The sequence below is a fragment of the Oncorhynchus kisutch genome, linkage group LG12 (genome assembly GCF_002021735.2).
Source record: "Oncorhynchus kisutch isolate 150728-3 linkage group LG12, Okis_V2, whole genome shotgun sequence".
Classification (NCBI taxonomy): Eukaryota; Metazoa; Chordata; class Actinopteri; order Salmoniformes; family Salmonidae; genus Oncorhynchus; species Oncorhynchus kisutch.
Window position 1 is genome coordinate 50,709,668 of NC_034185.2, and position 24,899 is coordinate 50,734,566.

Consider the following 24,899-nt stretch of genomic DNA (forward strand, 5'->3'; position numbering starts at 1 on the left):
TGACAGAGCTGGTGTAACTGAGTCAGTTTTGTAGGCCTCCTTGCTCGCACACGCTTTTTCAGTTCTGCCCACAAATTCTCGATAGAATTGAGGTCAGGGCTTTGTGATGGTCACTCCAATACCTTGACTTTGTTGTCCTTAAGCCATTTTGCCACAACTTTGGAAGTATGCTTGGGGTCATTATCTATTTGGAAGACCCATTTGCGACCAAGTTTTAACTTCCTGACTGATGTCTTGAGATGTTGCTTCAATATATCCACATAATTTTCCTGCCTCGTGATGCCATCTATTTTGTGAAGCGCACAAGTCCCTCCTGCAGCAAAGCACCCCCACAACATGATGCTGCCACCCCCGTGTTTCACGGTTGGGATGGTGTCCTTCGGCTTGCAAGCCTCCCCCTTTTTCCTCCAAACATAATGATGGTCATTATGGCCAAACAGTTCTATTTTTGTTTCATCAGACCAGAGGACATTTCTCCAAAAAGCACGATCTTTGTCCCCATGTGCAGTTGCAAACCGTAGTCTGGCTTTTTTATGGCGGTTTTGGAGCAGTGACTTCTTTCTTTCTGAGCGGCCTTTCAGGGTATGTCGATATAGGACTCGTTTTACTATGGATATAGATACTTTTGTACCTGTTTCCTCCAGCATCTTCACAAGGTCCGTTGCTGCTGTTCTGGGATTGATTTGCACTTTTCACACCAAAGTACGTTCATCTCTAGGAGACAGAACGTGTCTCCCTCCTGAGTGGTATGACGGCTGCGTGGTCCCATGGTGTTATTTTACTTGCGTACTATTGTTTGTACAGATTAACGTGGTACCAACATGAGTTTGAAAATTGCTCCCAAGAATTAACCAGACTTGTGGAGGTCTGCAATTTTTGTTCTGAGTTCTTGGCTGATTTCTTTTGATTTTCCAATGATGTCAAGCAAAGAGGCACTGAGTTTGAACGTAGGCTTTGAAATACATCCACAGGTACACCTCTAATTGACTCAAATTATGTCAACTAGCCTATCAGAAGCTTCTAAAGCCATGACATCCTTTTTTGGAATTTTCCAAGCTGTTTAAAGGCACAGTCAACTTAGTGTATGTACACTTCCGACCCACTGGAATTGTGATACATTAAATTATAAGTGAAATAATCTGTCTGTAGACAATTGTTGGAAAAATGACTTGTGCCATGCACAAAGTAGATATCTTAACCGACTTACCAAAACTATAGTTTGTTAACAAGAAATTTGTGGAGTGGTTGAAAAACGAGTTTTAATGACACCAACCTAAGTGTATGTAAACTTCCGACTTCAACTGTACCTGGTGTACCATGGTTAAAAATAACAACAGACTAACTCAGAACTCTGGATCCAGCTGTCATGAAAAATTCCCCAGATGATCCACATATTGAATGAGTGAGTCGCTGCTTGGTTATTGAACCACGAGACCACTCGGTTGCACACTACTACAAGTAGGCTATATCACCCCTCACTGTTTGTCCCACACAGACCCACTGGGAAAGAAGGTTGATTATTCCAAATGCAATGTTCTACTTTGCAGTCAGCGTACATCTGCCTGGTTGTAATATAGGGAGAGTGAGAGGGAGGGAGCGTGAAAGACTGAAGCAAGAGATGGGGAGAGAATATGAGGGAGAGCAAGGGAGAGAGAGAGGGGAATAAGTGAGAGAGATTTTTGGTCCATTACATGTGGCCAGAATCTTCCACAGAAATTATATTACATTGGCTTCTTCAATGAGAACTTGGTGAGGTGGCCACCCAACTACCACCGAGAGTCAACTACCACCTACTGGCGTTTTTTCTTTCATTATACCTCGATGATTGAGCACTGTAAAAACAAGACAGTATTGCTATTTCCGGTGAGGTAAAAGGAAAGACACTTTTTCATTGATGATTCATGTCATTTTTCTATCTTTGAGAGGAAGTGTTAAAGGAGCATTTTACTTAAAATATCTGAAATTTAAAGCTGCAATATGTAACGTTTTGGGCGACCTGAAAAAATAGATCATATAGAAATGTGAGTTATAGATCTGTCATTCTAATTGAAAGCAAGTCTAAGACGCTGTAGATCTGTTCCCGATTTCTATGCTTCCCATTCTTTAGTTTTAGCATCTTTTACTTTCGTTTTTTTACACCAGCTTCAAACAGCCGAAAATACAATCTTTTTGGTTATTGAAAATAAAACTGTGGTTTAGATGGTACAAACTGAAATTAGGCAAACTATTAGTATTTTAGCAAGAAGGCAATGGTGGAGCCATTTCTTTATATTGCACCTTTAAAATAGTGTGTTTCCCAAATGTTCTAGATATTTCTCATCAGTTCACCATTATGATGTTCTTACACATCATTATTTTGCACATACATGTTGCAGAGCTCAACTAATGGTGGGTCATCAAAATGGTGTTTTGGCAGGAAGTAATCACAGGCCCACTGTTAGTATAGCTATGGGGCTTGTATGTGCAAAATCATTTGAATATGAGAACATTCAGGTGGACTGAATAGAAATGCTGAATTAAATGCTCCTTTAAATGAATGTTTCTGGGCACATGGTGTGTCCCAGTACTGTCTTAACAATGCATGTATTACACAGTTAAACGTGAATGTTTAGTGTCCTCGGTAACAGCAGAAGAAATTTACCCATAAACCCATGTAATGCAATCTCAATGTTTTGTCTCCTCCGATTCCGCAAATACTTTCATAATTGTATGTTTAATCATCCTTAAAATCGAATGTTTACATGCACGTTATGTTTGCTGCAGTCATTAGTTCAATTTACCGTCCAATATGCCATATTAGCTAAAGAAATGCCAGCACTGTTGGCATCAGATTACATTTTTACAGTGAATTATTTAATGGTTTGTTATTAGTTCTAAATAGGCCAGTGGGAGACTGAATTGGATATCGCCGACTGAGAAAACACTGCTTCTTATCGCTACAGTAGTAGGGACACTTCCAACCATGCTTGAACCATGCTGAAACCACCACAAACAATAATGGACAAGAATTGAGCACAACTGAGGATATTTCTGGGACTTCTATATTCAGAGCCTGAGAATCCCCATAGACTTAACTCTCCATGTATCCCAAAATAATGCATTTCATTCAGAAGCATGGCAATGTTACTTACAGTAGGTAAGGGCAACAACAGGAGGAGTAAATTAGCACAATATAGTATTAAAGACAAATACAATAGGCTAATTGAAAAGTTGCACAAGGAAGAGTAGGCATATGAATTTAGTTGAAAGGTATAGGTCAGTACATTCACCCTGTCAGAGTATGGCATTAACCGTGTCAAAAAATGGCACCTTGTCCATCCTGTCACAATGACATTATTGTCTGTATAATTTTGACCATTAAGGCCATGATGTCCATTACATACTATCAAAACAATGCCTTTATCAGGAACAACAATTTAAAAAAGAATAATAATATTGCTGTCCATTTATAGACTGTTATACACAGAAGTATATGTATATACCAGATGTATATGTATATACCAGATGTATATGTATATACCAGATGTATAGGATGTTTATTCTTCTTTTGTAATGCGTCTGTGTGTGGCTGGTGTAGATGAGTCAGGCGCAGGACAGCAGATATGAGTAATGTACGCAAATTTACTCAACAATAATCACAATACACCTCAAATATATCCAAGGCCACAAAAATGTACCGCAATACAATAAATCAACATGGGGGAACAGAGGGTAAATAATGAACAAGTAATTGGGGGATTGAAACCAGGTGTGTAAGACAAGGACAAAACAAATGGAAAATGAAAAGTGGATTGGCCGCCGAACGCCGCCCGAACAAGGAGAGGTAACGACTTCGGCGCAAGCCTTTAAACGGTCAAAACGTTAAACTAATAAAATAACGCAAGTTGAAGAAGAAGAAAAAAACGACTATCACCACAAACGTGACATTTCCCATAATGCTTTAAAAAAAAAAAATTATGTAATGTACAATGATAATGCAGTGATACTGATAGTGGGACACCATTTAAGCATTCCATATTCCGCAGTCATTTCAACCAGTGTCTTTGTATTGTCATGGCCATTTTGTTTTACGATGCCATCCTGATGGTGAAGGGGATGAGCAGGGTGGTACTGTGTTTAGCAGCGTTGGGGAGCCCCAGGTACAACACGGTGCCCGTTCCACACAGAGCTGTGAGGTAGGCGTTCATCCTGCTGCAGATGATCTTCTTCACTGTCAAACAGAACTGCAGGGAAGAGGAGGAAACAAGAGTAGGCATCCTTTGCATCTTTTTTTTTATCCACCAGATGAATAAAAGCTTGCGAAGCGCTTTAAATCTTAACGTCGTGTTAACGTCGAGTGAACGAGAGGAGTGCTTCTTTGCCTTTGTCTTTGAAAGCCTTCGTCTTTGTTTGATTCAATTGGGGCCTTTGATAGTCTAATGGCTAATCGTAATTGTTAATTGTATTTATTTATTCATCCATGTCCATTTGTGACCATTGAGATGCAAATCTCTTTTAAAAGGAGTTCTGGCCAAGATGCGGCATCCCAATTCATACATACAAATGAAGTACAATGACGATGCAACAATTAATGAAACAGCGTGAGATGTCTTAATGTGACAAGAACATTGTGATTCAACCATAACTACCTCTATTCTATAAAGTACTGGGTAGCAGTGGTTCCTATCTGGGGCTACTGGCATTCCATCCTGAAGTGTTTGTCATTACTTTGATTTATATTACAAAGCATTTCTTATTTAAAATGAGGACTTCCTGTGTCTACATTAAAGGGGCAATCTGGGATTCCAACAACAGCAAAGTGGGTACCCCTCCACTGTTTTGGTAAACAGCCGCAGCCAAACAGCGATGCATGGGGGGCCTTTAATGCATTAACACTAGATGGTGCTGCTCACCAGTGCACTACGGTCCAACTCGACAAGTCTGTGGATTTGTCCCAATTCTCCACTTGCACACATTTGCACACATTAACCAATGTTAGTAACTCCCTCCCTCCGCCACTGCTTACACCAATCAGATGCTTTTGAATGCAAGTGCACACTTTTGGAGAAGGGTAGAGAATCGGGATGCAGCTTTTAAGTTCACTTTTCATTGGCCTAAAAGCAATCTATCCACAGCAAAACACAATCATCTGACCTTTTCTGAGAAATGTATACCCTTTCAACCGCTCTCATCATACAGTACATTGCATCAGTGTGCAGTATTCCCACATTGATTGGCTATTGTCTGAGCTAGGGGTGATCACAGCATGTCTAGACTAGACGTTGGTACCAGCACACCCGTGTCGTGTTCAGATAGAAATGCCATGATTAGAGCTTACCCCGATTCTTTACTTACATGCCAGAGAGGTTGCATGTCTGTTCTACCCAATATATTTCTGAGCGTTCCACAACACTGTGCCCTGCTGAACTCAGACCAGGACCCGTATTCATAAGAGTGATTAGGTGTGCTGATCTATTACCAGCTTTGACTTTTAGATTCTAACGAATGGATAGCAGGGATCTGATTACGGCGTAAGACTCCTAGTCTGAGACGCTTTTTAAATGTGGTGCCTGATGACACTCACTAATTATGCTCCAGAGATTTTGAGGAGCCTGTCCGTGAATCATGAACCGTTGATCATTTGAACCAGGCGTTTTACTGCTGGGCTGGAACAAATGAGCCACCTCCAGTGTATGCCAACTGCCGCCATCTGAAGTACTCAAAAGTAGGCTGCTATAAACAAGAGACGTTGTAAATCCGTTCTCAAAAACCAAAGGAGTTGAGCAACTAAGCCGCTATTTCCCCGTAATTTTCAACACAGTCAGTCGATGTCAGCGTGAAACAGCACTTTTACTTGAATGACCAAAACATATCTGACAGTTGAAGAAAGGTTTCATCCTATGCGTTTCCATTTTTACCTATGTTCCGATTTGGCACGTGGGGTGACGGAGGGTAAATTTAACGACACCACTTGATAGTCCCATAATCTGTGTTTTTGTTTCATAAAATCCATTGAAATATCTGGCATATTTCCCACGTAGCCCACATGCCAAAACTCTTTCAGAAAATATCCCTCCGGTGTGACCTTTTGACCCAATGACATAGGTGACTGGATATATAGAGACACTTTTGTGGCTACAATTACATGTACCAAAAGGGGCATTTCTGATAGTTTGAAGACTAAATATGCTCTGAGTTAAAGCAGATTCCTTGCCATAAACATGTATTGTGTAGCCTAACGCTCTAACAGCAAAGCAATGCACTACTGCAAGTCATTAAACAACATGTTTTTGTAGTTTTTGCTTTCCCAGCGTATTTATCGGCAGCAATTCACTTTAACATGTCTCAGTAGGTTCTTCACTCAATAGTATATTGTTAGGTTAGATTACTCGTTGGTTATTACTGCATTGAACCAGAAGCACAAGCATTTCGCTACACTCGCATTAACATCTGCAAACCATGTATATGTGACAAATACAATTTGATTTGATATATGAATAATATTACAATAAGTTTGTCTGACTGTAATTTGAACTCTGACTTGCTTAAGTTAAATAAAGGTTAAATAATAAACTACTCCCACCATTGGTTCATTGCCCTGAGGATTATGTAACACCAAGTACAACAGTGTACTATTGGCTCATGGTCTCCAATGTTATTCCTACAATCTCATTGAGTACCCACAGCCATTCTACTGATCTAATCCAGTCCTAGTCCAGCACACAACTATTATAGGGCTTGATGATTGACAGGGTGAGTCAGGTGTGCTAAAACTGGGATAGGTCAAGTCAGTGGACTGAAAGTTGAGGGGACGTTTGGTAATCCCTATTGTCTAAAGTGACACCCTCCTTTACAGTGCCCTGGGGGGGCACTGAGAATTTGCAGTGACTGATCTTAGTCGTCCGGGAAATCACCATAGATTTTCCGATCACATACTAACCACAAAACGTGTAAGAACAGCGCCCTTTGACAAAGGAGAACCCCATACTCCACCTGGTAGGTCTGGTAGCTGATGGCCATGCTGTAACGGCAGTAGATGATGTAGTGTTCACAGTTGTACCACAGCAAACTGTAGGTCATGGAGCCCATGAGCTTCTCCACCTCGTCCCCTTCCCTTGGCTGCACAGCTTGTCCATGTGGTTGACCAGGATCTCAGAGCCATACGCAAAATCCGCCGACGAGTCACCCTGGCGCTCGCCGAATTGCCGATCATCCCTAGAATCAGCCAGTTGTTGGTCACCGTCTTGCTGATGGCACCCTTGTTCTTGGTGAAGACCGGAAGGATGTCCGGGATGAAGTGGGCCTCCCGGTTGTTGCCCAGGTAGATGCCGAAATGGGTGAAGAGAGTTCTAGGAACCTCCAAAAAGGTCGCCACGCTTGTACAGGGACGGGTCATACTTAGAGTCTTTGAGCCTTGTCCTCTTCGTCCACTTTAGAAGCGATGAAGAAGCGGCTGAGGAGTTGGAGTAAGGGAACCATGGTGGCAGAACTAAACTATGGTTTGACACCTGGCCGTTTTATCGAGACTAAGGGTCTGGGAGGAGCCAAGCACGTGGGATTAGAGGTTTCTCAACGTTGCAGTGCAATTTTGACAGAAATAAAAGAGCTTTCCACTAATCGTGTGGTTTCAAGGGCGACTTAATTTCACAACCGGGGGGGTTTCATCGGGGGAAATGTTCCAGTTATGTGGCTTTCATTGGCAAATCAGAATAACAACCCCCCCCCAGTTTAAAAGGTCAGAAATATCTTATTGCCTGAAGAAACAGTCAGGTTGAGATGTATAATGCTAACTCACTCTTGATATTTCTGGAACTGTGAATAACCCATACAGTAGAAAGAAAATAATAATGTATAGTCATTACTCAGCAATATTATCCAGAGAATGTGTATATTTTATGAATGTAGCCTTTGCGTAAATTGACCCTATATGATTAAATATTTGGGTTTGGAAATATAATGGGGATATATTGGGTTTTTTATGTGGCCAATCATGTCAATAACATGATCATTTGAAAATGCTGTGGGTGGTATTGACAGAGATTCAATGTGAGTATTAAGATGCACTGTGATTGCATGTACCTAACTGTGTGGAAAAATGCTTTGTTAATTAACATATTTCCTGGAACCAGACCAAAACAAATCAAACGATAACTTCCAATATCTTTATTAACATTTCTGATATTTACAATGTATTTGATTGAAAACAAAATGATCTGCTCTCAAAACACATAAGTATTGTATTAATCAGCGTAGTACTCTTAGAGTTTCAAACTGTATCTATTTTTAAAAAATTATACAAGAGGATCATCATTGAAGAAAATAAATTATTTACAGATTAGACGACAGTGACTTACACAGTAAGATACAAAGTAGAAAGTGCGCCTTGGCCAATCTTTTGGGGGAAATATGGATAATACATTGTTCACAGAGGGATCATATGGCCTTTATAAAGGCTTTATAATGCCTTAATGGCCTATATACAATACAGTAAGTGTTGACATGAACACTCACATGTAAAATTGCTAGGCCTGCAGCCACATTGCCCTATGTTTACTTTTGGCTGGCAAGGATCAAATCAAAAGTGAGTGGATGCTAGCGCTTGCTGTAACAATCAACTATTATGTGACGTTCCACTGTAGGCCTATACCAAAGTCAAATGAGTTGGGAGGTGCCAATTAATGTCATCACAAGGACCAATGACAAGACACCATCCCAAATAGTTTCTATTGAAATGTCCATATAGGAGTGTTTGAAGGCTTTGAACATTGGCTTCTCAGCCGGCCATCCACAGAGTGAAGGGGATGAGGATTGTGGGTAACGTAGTTGAAGGCGCCAGGCCAAAGCAGATGATGTAGATCATTCCCAGGAGAACACTGAGAAAGACACTCCTCTGGTCTCGGATGATTGATTTCAGGAACTCACAAAACTGCAAAGAAAGGAGATGAATAATTAATACCCATTTAGGATTTTTATGAACAATTCCTTTTAGGCATATTTAATGTATTTATGTTATAAATCTAAACTTGTATGAATTATGGAAGAAAAGAGAGAAGAAGACCTTGGATGCAACAACACCAAAACAACAAACCAAAGCCCAAATACCTTTATTTTCAGTAACACTGAATAAAACACAATGTTTCTGAATATAGTTGCCTATTAAATTAACCATGGCATAACATAATTTAAAATGGAGATGCATTGTCACGAATATAAATACAAAATATGGGATGGAAATATCAAAGGTTGAAGATGCTGTGCCCAATAAGTATTACAACCAGGTCTAACATAAATCAACAATTCAATCCGATGCATTTGTTATAATTTTAATCTAAATGCAAATCTCTGAAAACATGATCTATGCCATAATCTAAAGATTACAGTCCTCGCCGTGATACAGGTCATGCATAGGCAAAATATTTTAAGAAGACACTACATTATCTCCTGTAGCGTAAAAGTTAACGGGTCAGAATTATGCACAACGTAATTGTATTGAAAATAAAAAATATATATATATAATTCAAGGAAAATAAAATTACCATTTCCGTTTGCTGACTTTTCGCTGAACCGTATCTGCAGTATGTAACAAAATGTTCGCAGTTATTCCATAGTAAACTGTAAGGGATGGCGCCGACGAGTTGTTCTGCCCTCTCGGCAACCTCTTCATTTGGGAACGGTTGTTGCGCCTTGCATTTTCTATCCATATGATTCACCAATATGTTTGAGCCATATACAAAGTCGTCCAAGGTGTCCACGCGCACCGCGGCACACTTGTACAAGCAACCCATGATGAGTCTCTTATTTGTGATAACTTTTTTGATGATCATCTTGTCATTGGTTAGCACGGGCATGATATCTGGGATCAGGTGAGCGACTTTGTTGTCACCCAAGTAGATACCGAAGTGCGTGAACAAAGTCCTCGGCACCTCCAAAAGGTCCCCTCTCTGGAGAGACAACGGCGCGACTGCAGGACTATATGTCGTGCGCTCTGTGCATCCCGCCCCTTTGCGTTTCCCATCCGTCCATTTAAACTCAAAAAGTTTGAAGTTCGAGAGAAGGGATAGCTTTTCGACGAGAAATGTCAACGAGTAGAGCATGGTGAAAGTTCCTGTCCAAAGTTTTCTGAGAGTTGTCTGGGAGAAGTGGGTTTATATGCGCACTAGGAGGGGACTAGTGCAGCTTAAAGGTAAACCCAGAAGACACGATTGGCCACAAAGGACATTCCCGTGGTGTTTATGGAACGTATGGCGTTTTTCTTTAGTCTACAGAAAATGCCATATTGTTTACTTTACTTTAAATTATTTATTATTTATGCTTAAGGTGTAAGTTCATTTATATAATTTAAGTTCACAACCATTACATTTGTAGGATATATAAATCAAATATTATATTATAAGCCTATAATTACAGGCTCGTTGGAATCATATTGAACAAATACATTCGATTTTGTTATTTACAATTTTATAATCAGAAACGCAGATTTTTTTAATAAAAAAATTATGACCTTGTGCCTAGATTCTTGAAATTATTTAACTAAATTTTTTTATTACATACAGTATTTTATTTAACCTTTATTTAACTAGGCAACTCAGTTAAGAACAAATTCGTATTTACAATGACAGTAGGCCCTATGTGACAGTCAAGACAACATTTTGAAGAGCACCTTGTCTGGCCAATTAGGCCTATATTGTCTTTTAATCTAATCTAACTCAGGGATCATTACAGTTCTTGTATTCTAAGTCAATTAACCTTGTCTGCCAAGCATTGTGCTACAATTGGACTTTTACCCCATTTTCTCAGCAATTTCGTGATATACAATTGGGAGTTACCCAGCTAGCACGGTGGATCTGGGACCATTCCGGCTGAGAGTCGGGGCACCCTGCTGAGAGCCAGACTCGTCCGACGTCATGTGGCCCGAGTCTGGGCCGCCTTCAGCAGTATTACTTATGGCTAGGATGCGGGGATTGAGCTCAGGCCGATTCCGGTGTGAGTTATCTGGCCCAAATGTATATATTTCTTGAGGTTCGGGCCGATTCCGGTGTGAGTTATCTGACCCAAATCTATTACATATGGCTTGGGCCGATTCTGCTGATGGTTATCTGGCCCAAATGTATTACTTGGGGCTCGGGCTACTCTCTGTCAGATGATTACATGGGCTGCTTTATATATAATTAACATGAACACTAACACTACTATGTAGTATTTTGATACTTTGTGCAATGCAATTGATAAAAGCATTAACAACTCTGTGGATGGAGCCTCCTGAGTGGCGCAGCGCTCTAAGACACTACATCACAGTGCAAACTGCATTGCTACAGATGCTGGTTCGAGACCCATGCCGGCCGCGCCCGGGAGGCCCATGAGGCGACGAACAATTGGCCCAGTGTCATCCGAGTTAGGGGAGAGTTTTGCCGTCCGGGATGTCCTTGTCCCATCGCCCTGTAGCGACTCCTGTGGGGGCCAGGTGTAAGGTGTTTCCACCAACACAAAATGTTTGTTTTTGTGGATGGGTATAATTTGTATGTATAAAATGTATAATAGTAATATTTAAAATTACTAAATCGGGTAATTTTGTTTACATTTATTTAAATTGGCATCGGCCGCTGTACAAACATCAAGCATTCCCTGTTAACATGTATAATATGTTAGGATAAACGGGTCCATTCCTTAGCTAGCTAACTACCTAAAAGAATGAGGAGATGATAGCTGAAGTTGAACAGGAGAACTGGGTTTTATTGTCCTCAAAATACAGGCTAACAGAGGGTTAGGATGGCTGCCTTGGTAGGGTTGCCTTAGCGGGGATATCACTGACAGTCCAGTTTCGGTATGCCTTCGCTCTTGCTCCAACGACCCCCATCAACCCCAAAACTAGTGACTTATGATGTTATCATTGAAACTGTACATTAACTAGAGGTCCATGACAAAACCTCCAAAGTGGGTCAACGTTGGAAAATACAAAAGTAAACAAAGATAGGGTTGAAATGTGTTTGCATGAACTTCTAACCCCCCCTCTTATCAACTATAATATTTGGGGTTGAAAGTTGAGGTCTGACCGTCACTGACCTCTGTAGGACTGCAGATGTGAAGTGATCTTTTTTGGGGTCAGAAAAGGGTTGTGTTGTGGTCACATCCAGGTCAAGTCAAGACCCTGTTGACATCAAACTCCCCTCAACCCTAACTGACTGGCGTCTTAAGATATCAAATCCAACAGGATTTGCAGTTCAGTGCTGGTCTAAGGCTGGACAGATGTTCAGATCTTGACAGTGCCTGGAGAAGTGTAGACTTATCATAACACATGCGCAGAACCTGTGTAAATGCATCCTGCTCCCATTGTGTTAGAAAGTAATAGTCAAAATGAGACTCCAAGGGCTTCATTGATAAAACGTTCAGGAGCACAGATTTGATCGTAAATTGTGCATACGACGAAATCCACAGCAACAATAGCTAGGTTTCCATCCAATTGGCGACAGATTTTCGAGTGAAATATTCAAAAATCCCGATTTTCCCACCAGTGGTGTTTCTACAAAACGGACTTGTTGCAGATAAACATCAGTGCCTGATAACACAAAATGTACTTTTTCCGCTTAAGTTTTCATGCACCAAATACAAATCTAATGTTCAATATGTTTCCATTGCATTTTCAACTCTACTGATAGTTTTGTCACAAAAACTGTTGTGTTAAATTGCAATGTGCCAGGTCTGGTCTAGCCAACAGCTTGCAGATACAGTGTGGGTAGGTTAGTCTACAATAGCCAAACTTCAGTCAAGCATCGATCATCACGTCACCAGAATAAGACCCTCAACATTTATTGGAAAGGAGTATCAAGCTCATCACAGTGCACTTTCACCACCCTGTGAAGTTCATAATTAATTGAATCTGTAAACGAATAAAATACATGTTTTCCCGAGTCGTAGTGGGAGGACCACACAGCATGTCATCGTGTGACTCCAAGTTTACCTTGACATGTTGGTTATTATATCAATATTTGTGAATAAAGGAAGTTCCACCTTCATTTCTTTCATACGTTATTTTACCGTCACAAAAAGATCCCACCATGTCGAATGAACAAGTTATCTGTCGGCATTTATACAACTATACCACAACTTCCTGCTTCCATCACAGTGTGACTTTACTTGCATAACAACTGTGGATAGAAACGTGGTTGGAGTGATTCGTAAATCTTGAAGTTTACATAAAATTATGCCATTTACATCGATTTTGCATGAAATGAAACATAGGCTTACTTATTTGTGAATAACAACTTCATTCATGGCTGTATATATTATTATAAAAACCAAATGGTGTCATATTTTAAGAAATGATCATATGCAGAATGTGGTATAAAAATTAAGAAGATTTTATGATAACCACATGTCAACCAGCGCTCTCACGTTCCACATTCAGTTGAATGAGTTTACAGTTCATGACCATACATTGAACTCCTGGGTGGCATTAAAACAAACCTTTGGCCTCTCCCCACTCAGAGATTTACTTCCCAGTCAAATGGCCCCATAGTTATAGCAGTCACCACTGGGGGACTTTTAACAAGGGTCCTGAAAGGTAATTCCGTGAGGGCCACCAATAGTCAGTGTCGGCTTTGTTCTTGACTCCATAAACTTGAGAGTTTTACTGAGAGAAGCATGTCACCAGTTTGAGGATAACCCAAAAACGTCTCGTTATGCACTTCTTTTGAATGAACTGTCAGTGATATACACTGTATAACTCATTTAACCATTTAGGGTTGCAAAGGCAAATAGGGGTGAACCTTAACTTCCACTTAAAGCTGGAATCCTTCATGATAAAACTGCCAGGTCTGTTTGTGATACAACAACAAAGAAGATACTGCAAATCCCCAGTGGCGCTCTTTCCCCCTCCAGCGGATTCCATCTTTAAGCAGATTTTCCACTTGGTCGTGAATTGATGTCTTTGGGAGACTAAATTAATATTTGACTGAAGTTCAAGCCCCCCCCCCCCTCCCAATACTGAGACTTAAAATTCTTAGACTAACTGGCTGAACAGCTAACTGTACTGTATATTAATGAAAAATGAAACACAGCTATCTCTTTGTGGTGAAGCCTATGTAATGGCCAATGAGAGGCTTTGATGCCGTCGGCCGCCATATTGGTACCCCCAGAAGGAGCAGGATTTAAGAAAATTATAGCGCACCCCCCAAAAAAATATGCAATGGAGGCGTACCGCCAAAATGGCTGCGTGGTGTCTTCAGCGCCCCTGACAGTCATCCACGGTTTATACACATCAGTGGGTGCAGCAGACTAAATACAGGATTGGAAAAGGGCAGATTGCAGGTTCAAATATCCATACAGTTCCCTCAGTGTAACTAACTAATGAACTAGATGAGGTGTTCTGTTTTCTCATGTTAATGCATACGTGACTGAAAACTCTCCAACACAAATTCCCTTCAACAGACAGTCTCACCAACACATGACAGAGCATCCAAGCCCTATCTAATCAGTTGGTCCCAAGCCTAGAAAATAAGTATTTTTCCTGGCACTTGAGAGAGCACTAGGAAACACTTTCCATCTGGCGTCTCTCCAGTTTCAAGGAGGAGGAAGAGGGCAGTTCAACGAGAGTTCAGGGAGAGTTTACTGTTGTTTAGGTTTGGGGGCCCGACAGTTGACTCCCAGGTCAGCCAGGCCTTATCTGTCTGGGTGCCTGGGTTTCACATGTTGTTTCCCATAGTAAGAGTGGGTCATCGAGAGGTAGCCAAGGTGTGATTTATCACCTATGTCAACAACGGGGGCTACAGATGTAACTTTATATCCCACTAGGTATCGTTATGACTCCGCCAACTGTTTGCTTTGGTGTGGAAAGCGAAACAGAACTGAAAGAAGATCTAGGACACCCTTGTCAGAGATGTAGCCTGGCTACCAGTAAATAAGATACAACTAGCATTGTGTTTATGGTGGTGTGAAGAGTCAGTTAACGTTCATTTACAGCATATTACATATTGATCCGTCAAATAGAGACCCTGGTGGGAAATCAGAAAATGCTGGAGCACTGCCTGGGTGAATATGTATAGGCCTATTTGTACAAATAAAAACAATTGCAATGCTCTCTTGAGACTATAAATATTATAATGCCCTAGTTTTGTAATGGGTACAAGAGCACAGGCAAGTGCTACCCCAGTATAGCCAAGTTCTTGAGAGAACAGTGAGTGCATTTTCTAGAGAGGAATACCATTGAGAATGCCATGTATTATAGGTGGAAGTGGGACGAAGTTGAGGAGCACAGCCGGGCTTACCGACCCACCGACTGACCTCCCAGCATGCTGTATGTCGAAAATAATGGGCCCCTATTGGGCGAAAGCAGTTCTGAGAAAGTGGTCACCCAGATCTCTCACAGGAACAGCATTTTAAATATGTGGTCTAGCGGCCTATGGTCTGTGTTTTAGTGGTAACAGACAAGGGTTGGGGCCGACTCGGCCGATATATAACTCAATCGGATATTGTGATATTTGACATTGACGATGTGGAAGACTATACTCTATTTGAACTTCACAAATCACAACTGTGCCGTTCTAAGATTTATCTAAGCCTCAGTTTTTTTCCGCCACACAAAGATGATTTAATGAGAGTGTGACTATGATATTGTAAATAAGGATAACAATTGGACAGTCTGCAATGATGGAGTCATTAACGGTGCAAAACGATTCTATCAGATATGGCGATATTTGGAGTAGCACATCGTAGAAGAGGTCTCCCCAAATATCGTCCTACCCTATAACATACTACTCCTAGCAATTATACACTGGGTGTACAAAACCTTCGGAACACCTTCTTAATGTTCAGTTGCCACCCTCTTTTGCCCTCAGAACAGCCTCAATTCGTTGAGGCATGGACTCTACAAGGTGTCAAAAACATTCCACAATGTATTTATTTTATTTAACCTTTACTTAACCATGCAAGTCATTAGGCAAATGTTGACTCCAATGCTTCCCACAGTTGTGTCAAGTTGGCTGGATGTCCTTTGGGTAGTGGACCATTCTTGATACACACGGGAGACTATTGAGCATGAAAAACCCAGCAGCGGTGCAGTTCTTGACACAAACCGGTGCACCGGGCACCTACTATCATACCCGGTTCAAAGGCACTTTGAAACTTTTTGAATCTTTTGTCAAACCCATTCACCCTCTGAAAGACACACATACATAATCCATGTCTCAACTGCCTCAAGGCTTAAAAATAATTATTTAACCTGTCTCCTCCGCTCCATCTACACTAATTGAAGAGGACTTAACAAGTGACATCAATGAGGGATCATAGCTTTCACCTGCATTCACCTGGTCAGTCTATGTCATGGCAAGAGCAGGTGTTCCTAATATTTTGTACATTCGGTGCAGGTCGACCCCTGAAACTGGTGGTTCGATGTCCAAACTACCTACTCTATCTCTCCCTCTTCTTCTAATCGGTCTAAATGAAGCATAAAACGATACCCCAAAAAAAGTATTCCAAGTATAGGGTTATGTGGTGGAACACGCAACCACACAAAACCCAACAGAACCACGTAGATACGCTCCAAGCAACCTATTACTGTCTGAGACAGAGACAAATCTGAAATTAGTTTGAGGGGTTTTGAGTGCACTGGCGCAGTTTGTCCTCATTTAAACCTTTGAATACATTCAATTGTGGAAACGCTATAAGCGACCCATTACTGTCTGAGACAAACCCGAGATGTGACAGTTTCTCCCCTCAGTAACAAAACTGAAATGAGTGTTTTGGTTGCAATGGCACAGTTTGTCTTCGTTTAAACCTTTGATTGCATTCAGATGGCAGTGCTCAGAGCAGAACTACTGCCCAGTCAGAGATTCCGATTTCTCAACCCCCTGAATGCTTGAAATCCCCTGGAAAACAGCGTAGAGGGGTGTCCAACGTATCAGAACACCGAGTTCAATTCAATCAAACTCTCATTCTGGATTTTTTTTCACCACGACCCTTTTTCCCATGGTCAAGTAAAAGCACGTGAGAGCTACAACATTGACATTGCATTCCTAGTCATCTTTATTGAAGTCTAGTTGGGAATCTCAGTACATTGCTGTATTGTAACAAACAGCGACAGGAGAATGTCCCTTGTGGGTCTCGATCCCCTGGTCTCCCAGATCGAAAGCCTACCGAGGTAAGGGTCTTGACACTGCATTTCATGAGTCCTTCACATGAACACGAATCTCCGATGACCTCGCAGGCAGCACACCACTATAGCGAACGGTGACAGGGAAACCCCTCCTTGCGGATCTTCAATTCTTGCTTGGGCCACCCATGTGAAAAATGTACGGAGGCACTTACTTTAAGTCACTTTAGATAAACGTGTCTGCTAAATGAGATACTTCTGGAGATCATAACCAGGCCGTTTAGGCTAGGGTCAGGGCTGATAATCTGTGTCAGGCGACTGAAATAACAAAGACCTAGAACGCCCTGATGGTTCATATTCAGTAGTAGGCCTTTAAGAAACAAACAGGAAATATTGTCTCTTCCGTGGCCTCAAATGAACCCAAGTATTCCTCTGCAAGTCTTGGGACATATGAGGACACTGATGTGTTGTTTATGGTCTCGATGCCAGAAACAAATGGCCATCTGGTTCCATCCTTCAAAAGTTCTTTAAGAATACATACCAGATACCGCAGCCAATTAGCAGCAAATTGCCCATTGGAAGCCTTTGTTTTTGTTCATAGGCTTTGTGCTAAAAATGTGTGTAGCGTTGGGACTACACAGTCCACACAATGTGTGTAGCTTCAGTGTTAGCTTCAGGGCTAACAATGTGTGTAGCGTTGGGGCTACACAGTACACACAATGTGTGTAGCTTCAGTGTTAGCTTCAGGACTAACAATGTGTGTAGCGTTGGGGCTACACAGTGCACACAATGCGTGTAGCTTCAGTGTTAGCTTCAGGGCTAACAATATGTGTAGCTCAGAACAACTCTCTTCCCAGGAGGACCACAATGAAAAGGACTGTCACAACATTTTTTGAATGGTTGTTTTCACAACGGTGGTTAAAGTAATTGATTACAGACCGGTGATTGATTTTGGACAAATGTGTCATAGCTTTCACATCCTGACTCATGGGAAAACTTGGTGTGTCAGTATGTCTGAAAAACTTTCTCAGGAGGTTCAAAGCCATTTTAGGTCAAGAACTGGCTACAGTGATGTTTATTCTTTTCGACAGGGCAGGAGATGCATGGATATTCCGGAATATAAATAGTGAATGACCTCTTGCAATATATCCAGAGGGCTAAATGCTTTACCAATTTTCCATTACAAACAAGTCTTTCTCTTTTCAATAGGAATTAATGTTGAATCAATGTGTAAATGTATACATTGAAATACAGTCAAGTCCCAAATTATTGTCACCCTTGATCAGTAAATGTATTTATGAATAGACAAAGCCATCTATCACGTGACACCACTCATACCTATGTGAAGACTCAATAGCGCATTGAAGCCAAATGAAGTCGGTTAAGATGGCGTCTCCGGTCGGGAACAGTTTGTGCTGCAGGCTGAGATGAGAAATTATCAACTTATTATGATTTCCCCAAAAATTATTTCCAAATAATTGGTTGAAGGACATACATCTGGTGTATTGGAAACAAATGTTAGTACCATGATTGTCTTTGAAAATGGTGTATATTTATATGAAGAATTCTTCCCATTCACTATAATGGGGATCCTGTTTTTGTCTATCAGTGCCTGCAGTACAGAGGTCGGCCTTGAACCCCGTGGCTTCAATGAGAAGGGGCAGTCATTCTCCAGTGCTCTATTTAAAGATGATCAAACAAGACTATACAAAATAAATAATATAATGAGCCTTTTTATTTATTTAACCAAGTTTGGACACACCTACTCATTCAAGAGTTTTTTCGAGTAGTCTATCAAAAGTGTGTAAGTTTTAGTGTGTGTCTATTAGTGTGCCTAGACTTTTGACTGCTACTGTATGATTACATGATTTAAAGATGGAATACGCAGTAGGAGTAAACAGCGCCACGGCCGCACTACCACCATTGTTGTTGTTTTTTTTGCCGAGCTGTGGAGATGTCGCACCGTATAGTCAAAAGTATTACTGTATGCTAAAAAACAGACGTGGCTGTTTCACCATTACCAGGCAAGTCACCATTCACCATTACGGATTTCACCTTTAAACTAATACAATTGCTCAGAAGAATTGACTTTGTTTGAACAAGTCATATTTCTTTCTCTCAAAAAAGATTGGGGTCAAAATAATTTGGCACCACTGTTTTCAATAGCTTGCGAGACCTCACCTTCCGAGGATAACAGCACTGATCCTTTTTCTCAAACGATTTAGGGGATCTTAAACCAGTCAAATCTTATTGTATTTGTCACATGGGCCGAATAAAACAGGTGTAGACCTTACAGTGAAACGCTAACTTACAAGCCCTTATCCAACAATGCAGTTTTAAGAAAAAGAAGTGTTAAGTAAAAAATAGATAAGTAAGAAATAGAGAAATAAAAGTTACAAATAATTAAAGAGCAACAGTAAAATAGCAAGAGCGGGGCTATATACAGGGAGTACAGGTACAGAGTCAATGTGTGGGGGCACTGGTTAGTCGAGGTAATTGAGGTAATATATACATGTAGGTTGAGTTAAAGTGACTACGCATACATAATAAACAGAGAGTAGTAGCAGTGTAAAAGAAGGGGCAATGCAAATAGACTGGGTAGCCCTTTGATTAGGAGTCTTATGGCTTGGGGGTAGAAGCTGTTAAGGTACCGGTACCTCTTGCTTTGCGGTAGCAGAGAGAACGGTCTATGACTAGGGTGACCATTTTTAGGGCCTTCCTCTGACGCCGCCTGGTATAGAGGTCCTGGATGTCAGGAAGCTTGGCCCCAGTGATGTACTGGGCCGTACGCAATACCCTCTGTAGTGCCTTGAGGTTGGAGCCGAAGCAGGGGTGTGCTATGCCTTCCTTTTCCTGTAGTCCACAATCATCTCCTTTGTCTTGATCACGTTGAGGGAGAGGTTGTTGTCCTGGCACTACACATCCAGGTCTCTGACCTCCTCCCTATAGGCTGTCTCATCGTTGTCGGTGATCAGGCCTACCACTGTTGTCTCATCTGCGAACTTGATGATGGTGTTGGAGTCTTGCCTGGCCATGCAGTCATGAGTGAACAGGGCGTACAGGAGGGGACTGAGCACGCACCCCTGAGGGGCCCTCATGTTGAGGATCAGCGTGGTGGATGTGTTGTTACCTACACTACCACCTGGGGGGCGGCCCGTCAGGAAGTCCAGGATCCAGTTGCAGAGGGAGGTGTTTAGTCCCAGGGTCCTTAGCTTAGTGATGAGCTTTGAGGGCACTATGATGTTGAACATTGAGCTGTAGTCAATGAATAGCATTCTCACATAGGTGTTCCTTTTGTCCAGGTGGGAAAGGGCAGTGTTGAATGCAATAGAGATTGCATCATCTGTGGATCTGTTGGGGCGGTATGCAAATTGGAGTGGGTCTAGGGTTTCTGGGATAATGGTGTTGATGTGAGCCATGGCCAGCCTTTCAAAGCACCTCATGGCTACAGACGTGACTGCTACAGGTCCTCCGTACAATATCTTTCCAGATCCTTGATACCCTTCATTTGTGCTAATGGGCTGCCCTCTTCAATTCAAACCACAGGTTTCCAAGTCCGGAGACTGAGATGGCCTTTGCAAAATGTTGATTTTGTGGTCAATTAACTATTTTAGAAAAAATGCTCAGTGTCTTTATCCTCTCAAGGTGAAGTATGGAAAGGTATTGAAAACAGTGGTGCCAATCATTTTGAACTCTTATCATAAAAATAAAAATAAATACATATTTATTATTACTTTGTATAAAATAATATAATTTTCCAAAAATGTTGAGCACACAAATATAGCTCAGTATGTGTATTATTTATTTGACAGTCTTTTTTGCTCATCTTTATCAAGGGTGCCAATAATTTTGGACCTGACTGTAGCTCACCTTAACTGTGAAACGAAAGAAACCTCTAATCGTTTCGCTCTCTTACCAGTAGGCATGCTTTTGCTACAATTCACTGACGTCAAACAAGGCACTCTTGAACATACTGCATTGTCCCTGTGTCCCTTTCGAGTGGGGACATTTGCATGCGATGTACGTAGGCAGGTCAGTTTTTTCTTCTTTTGGGGGAGGGGGGGGGGGGGGTTCAGCATTGGAAGTAGCCTCCATTCTTACTTTTCTCTACTCTATTTACCCCCTACGTGCTCTGCTAGGCTCCAATTCAAATCACAGAGTCCCAATAGCCTAATTGTTGTTGTGAGAGTGTCTCAAGAATACAAAATAAAAACTTTTTAAGCTCTTCAACAACAAAAAGCTGCTTTGTTTTTGCGCAACATCAACACATGGAAATGTGTTTGCCCAACAGGCCGAAGCCAAACTAACAATTAAATGCCCACATGTTACTGAAACTATAATTCAAGGCCCTTCTCGTAAAACAGTCATTTGATGGCAGTGAGAAACTGACGTGGACTATTGTGTTGACATTGCATCACCACCGACCGTGTCGTCTTTGCCCGTCTCGTTCTTTCTCAACGGAACACAAAGGTCTTTTCAGAAGCACCATGAACATTATTTGTGTGTTTGTTCATTCGGTTTGATTCACTTCATAGGCTTAACAACGCTCATTCAGATAGATTGACGGGTTAAAGAGATGTCTCTGTCATTGCTGTGAATCACAGGCCTTTTTAATGGTTGTGGGAACGTTTCCTCTTTTTCACTGTCTGGAAAAAGAATGGTTGTGGGAACGTTTCCTCTTTTTCACTGTCTGGAAAAAGAATGGTTGTGGGAATGTTTCCTCTTTTTCACTGTCTGGAAATAGAATGGTTGTGGGAACATTTCCTCTTTTTCGCTGTCTGTAAAAAGAATGGTTGTGGGAATGTTTCCTCTTTTTCGCTGTCTGTAAAAAGAATGGTTGTGGGAACGTTTCCTCTTTCACTGTCTGTAAAAAGAATGGTTGTGGGAACATTTCCTCTTTCACCGTCTGTAAAAAGAATGGTTGTGGGAACGTTTCCTCTTTTTCGCTGTCTGTAAAAATAATGGTTGTGGGAACGTTTCCTCTTTCACTGTCTGTAAAAAGAATGGTTGTGGGAACATTTCCTCTTTCTCTGTCTGTAAAAAGAATGGTTGTGGGAACATTTCCTATTTTCTGAAAATAGTTGTGAAAACGTTTCCTATTTTTCAGTGTCGGTAAGACGAATGTTTGTGGTCATGTTTCCTATTTTTCTATGTCTGTAGAAAGAAGGGTTGTAGGAATGTTCCCTCTTTTTGTAACTGTCTGTAAGAAGCTGAGATCCAAACTGAGGCTGTTATAATGTGGACACCGTTGTCTTAAATTTAGCTCCTGGGTGAAGTTTCCCCTCTGTACAGATCTAGGATCAGCTCTCTCTCCCCCAATCCTAACCTTTACCATTAGTATGGAAAATGCTAAACTGACCCCAGATCAGCATCTAGAGGCAACTTCATCCAACAGCTGAATTGTTTATGGCCTCCAGTGTTCCTCAGATCATGGTAGCTCATCTCCCTCTGGTGGTTATCCTAATAAATGCAGCCATGGTTGGAATAGGACACATTTGCCCGCCCTACTACTGACAGAGGCTCATTACCAGGGGTGGAAAGAGTACTGAAATATCCTACTCAAGTAGAGGTACTGTTACTTTAATGACATTTTACTCAAGTAGAAGTAAAATCACTGCTATAAAAAAGTTGCTCGAGTACATGTACAAAGTAGCTAATTTAAAAAGTACTCAGAGTAAAAGTAATTGAGTTACTTTTTAAATAAAAACATTGACCTTGATAATTAGCTAATTTCTCTACAGTTACCTGAACATTGTTACAAATGATATTTTCCATGCATTAAATTGAAAAAGGAAGAGAGTAAATCAAATGTACAGCAGGAACTAAGTTCATTTATTTTATGTGTCGCAACCAGGCACATCTTTTTATTTATTTTATTTCACCTTTATTTAACCAGGTAGGCTAGTTGAGAACAAGTTCTCATTTGCAACTGCGACCTGGCCAAGATAAAGCAAAGCAATTCGACACACAACAACACAGAGTTACACATGGAATAAACAAACATACAATCAATAATACAGTAGAAAACTCTATATACAGCATGTGCTAATGAGGTAGAATAAGAGAGGTAAGGCAATAAATAGTAAATAGGCCATTGTGGCATCTGTATGTAAAAGATGAAGGATATACTATTACATTTGAAAATAAATTAAACACTCAAAGCAATTAAAATGTCCCCCATTCAATCCCTCATTCATCTCTCTGTTACCGGCTGACATTCACTCACTCATTAACAGTCCCTCCTTCCCTCACCAGGGGTGGAAAGAGTACTGAAATATCCTACTTAAGTAGTACTTTTACTTTAATTCATATGTACACAAGTATAAATAAAATTACTGACTTTTGAAAAATACAAAAGAAAATGTACAAGTACTCTGAAAAGCTACTCAATTACAGTAATGAGAGTTTTTGTAATTAGTTACTTTACACCTCTGGTTATTATTCATCATTACAGATGCTTTTCATCCCACTATTTGTTCAAATTAGTATTGGGGGAAGTGACCCCTTCCATTAGGGGGGGATCAAGGATAATCTGATCTGTGGTTAATAGCAATTCCTACTTCGACTCTCCTCAGCTCTTTTTCAAAACCCATTGGATCAGAAAGCCAGAAGTCTCAAAAAGTATGCAATTGAGATTCTCCTATGGTATGCCAGAGTATTGATCCATACCAATGTCTCCTACAATCATCAGCAAGAAACAGAATAGCATCAGCAACATTGCTCCAACTGTCTGCCTCAGCATTGCCTATCAGAATCTACTTGGTTACTAATATGAACACAAACGAGTCTCCATAATGCTAGAGAACAACTTCAGCCTGTTGCAAATGAGCACATCTGAAATGTACACCACTTTCACAACGACCATTGTTAGGAAACAGTTGTAAACAAACGAAGTTACAGAGTTTGTCTTACTAGTACTTGTGAAACTACTATATGTGGAACTCTCTTCAAATGTAGTTGCTGTTTTTTCTGTTTCATTTTCACATCTTATTGGAAGGTTTGAAGAGAGGAACAGTCGAGCACTACTTCCAATGTTTGGAAAATAAATATTGCATTAGTGGTAATCATTAGCTTGAGGCTGCCTACAGTACAGTGGCTTTGTGCCCACAAGTTGTGTTGGTATTGGGGGAGGATGGATCAAGTTGTTCCTAACTGCTGATCCGGGGCTAGGTCTTTTTTTACTCTCCTAATGTTCAATGGAAGGATTTGGGGTTAAAGGGTCAATCTGCACTTTAAACAATAACAAAGCCGTCACTGTTTCAGTAAACAGCTGAGTGATGGGCATGAAGAAATGTTGGCACTTTCAAATTCATAGACAGAGCTATGGATGAGCTATGGATGAAAGGACTGATCGTCCATGATATCCACATGATAGTTTTAACCATGTTTTAAGGTTAAACAGCCGTTGTTTACAATCACATTGTTTACAAACAAAGCTTATACACTACATGACCGAAACTATGTGGACGCCTGTTCGTCGAACATCTAATTCCAACATCTAAGGGCAGTCAAGTTCTTCCACACCGATCTCGACAAACCATTTCTGTATGGACCTCGCCTGTGCACGGGGGCATTGTCATGCAGTTGGTAACACAGAATCATCTAGAAGGTCATTGTATGCTGTAGCATTAAGATTTCCCTTCACTGGAACTAATGGGCCTGAACCATGAAAAACAGCCCCAGACCATTATTCCTCCTCCACCAAACTTTACAGTTGGCACTATGCATTGGGGCATGTAGCGTTCTCCTGGCATCTGCCAAACCCCGATTCGTCCATTGGACTGCCAGATGGTGAAGCGTGATTCATCACTCCGGAGAAAGCGTTTCCACTGCTCCA

At 41.0% G+C, this 24,899-nt stretch overlaps 1 protein-coding gene and 1 pseudogene across 1 annotated transcript; both read right to left on the reverse strand.

Moving 5' to 3' along the window:
- Positions 1-4,067: 4,067 nt before the first annotated feature.
- On the reverse strand, positions 4,068-7,458 carry LOC109900436 (lecithin retinol acyltransferase-like; annotated as a pseudogene).
- Positions 7,459-8,127: 669 nt separating this feature from the next.
- Positions 8,128-10,115, reverse strand: LOC109900364 (lecithin retinol acyltransferase-like). Its single transcript, XM_020496056.2, has 2 exons — positions 9,516-10,115; positions 8,128-8,905 (listed from the first exon to the last, which is right to left on the reverse strand). Exons 1-2 carry the CDS (start codon positions 10,071-10,073, stop codon positions 8,753-8,755), a joined length of 711 nt encoding a protein of 236 aa, XP_020351645.1. The 5' UTR covers positions 10,074-10,115; the 3' UTR covers positions 8,128-8,752.
- Between the last annotated feature and the right edge of the window lie 14,784 nt (positions 10,116-24,899).

Bases quoted from the DNA above. Each gene is read 5' to 3' on its own strand.
- LOC109900364 (XM_020496056.2), bottom strand. From the start codon at position 10,073: ATGCTCTACTCGTTGACATTTCTCGTCGAAAAGCTATCCCTTCTCTCG. The intron at 8,906-9,515 runs GTAATTTTATTT...CTTTCTTTGCAG, and splicing joins AAAGTCAGCAAACGGAAATG to TTTTGTGAGTTCCTGAAATC.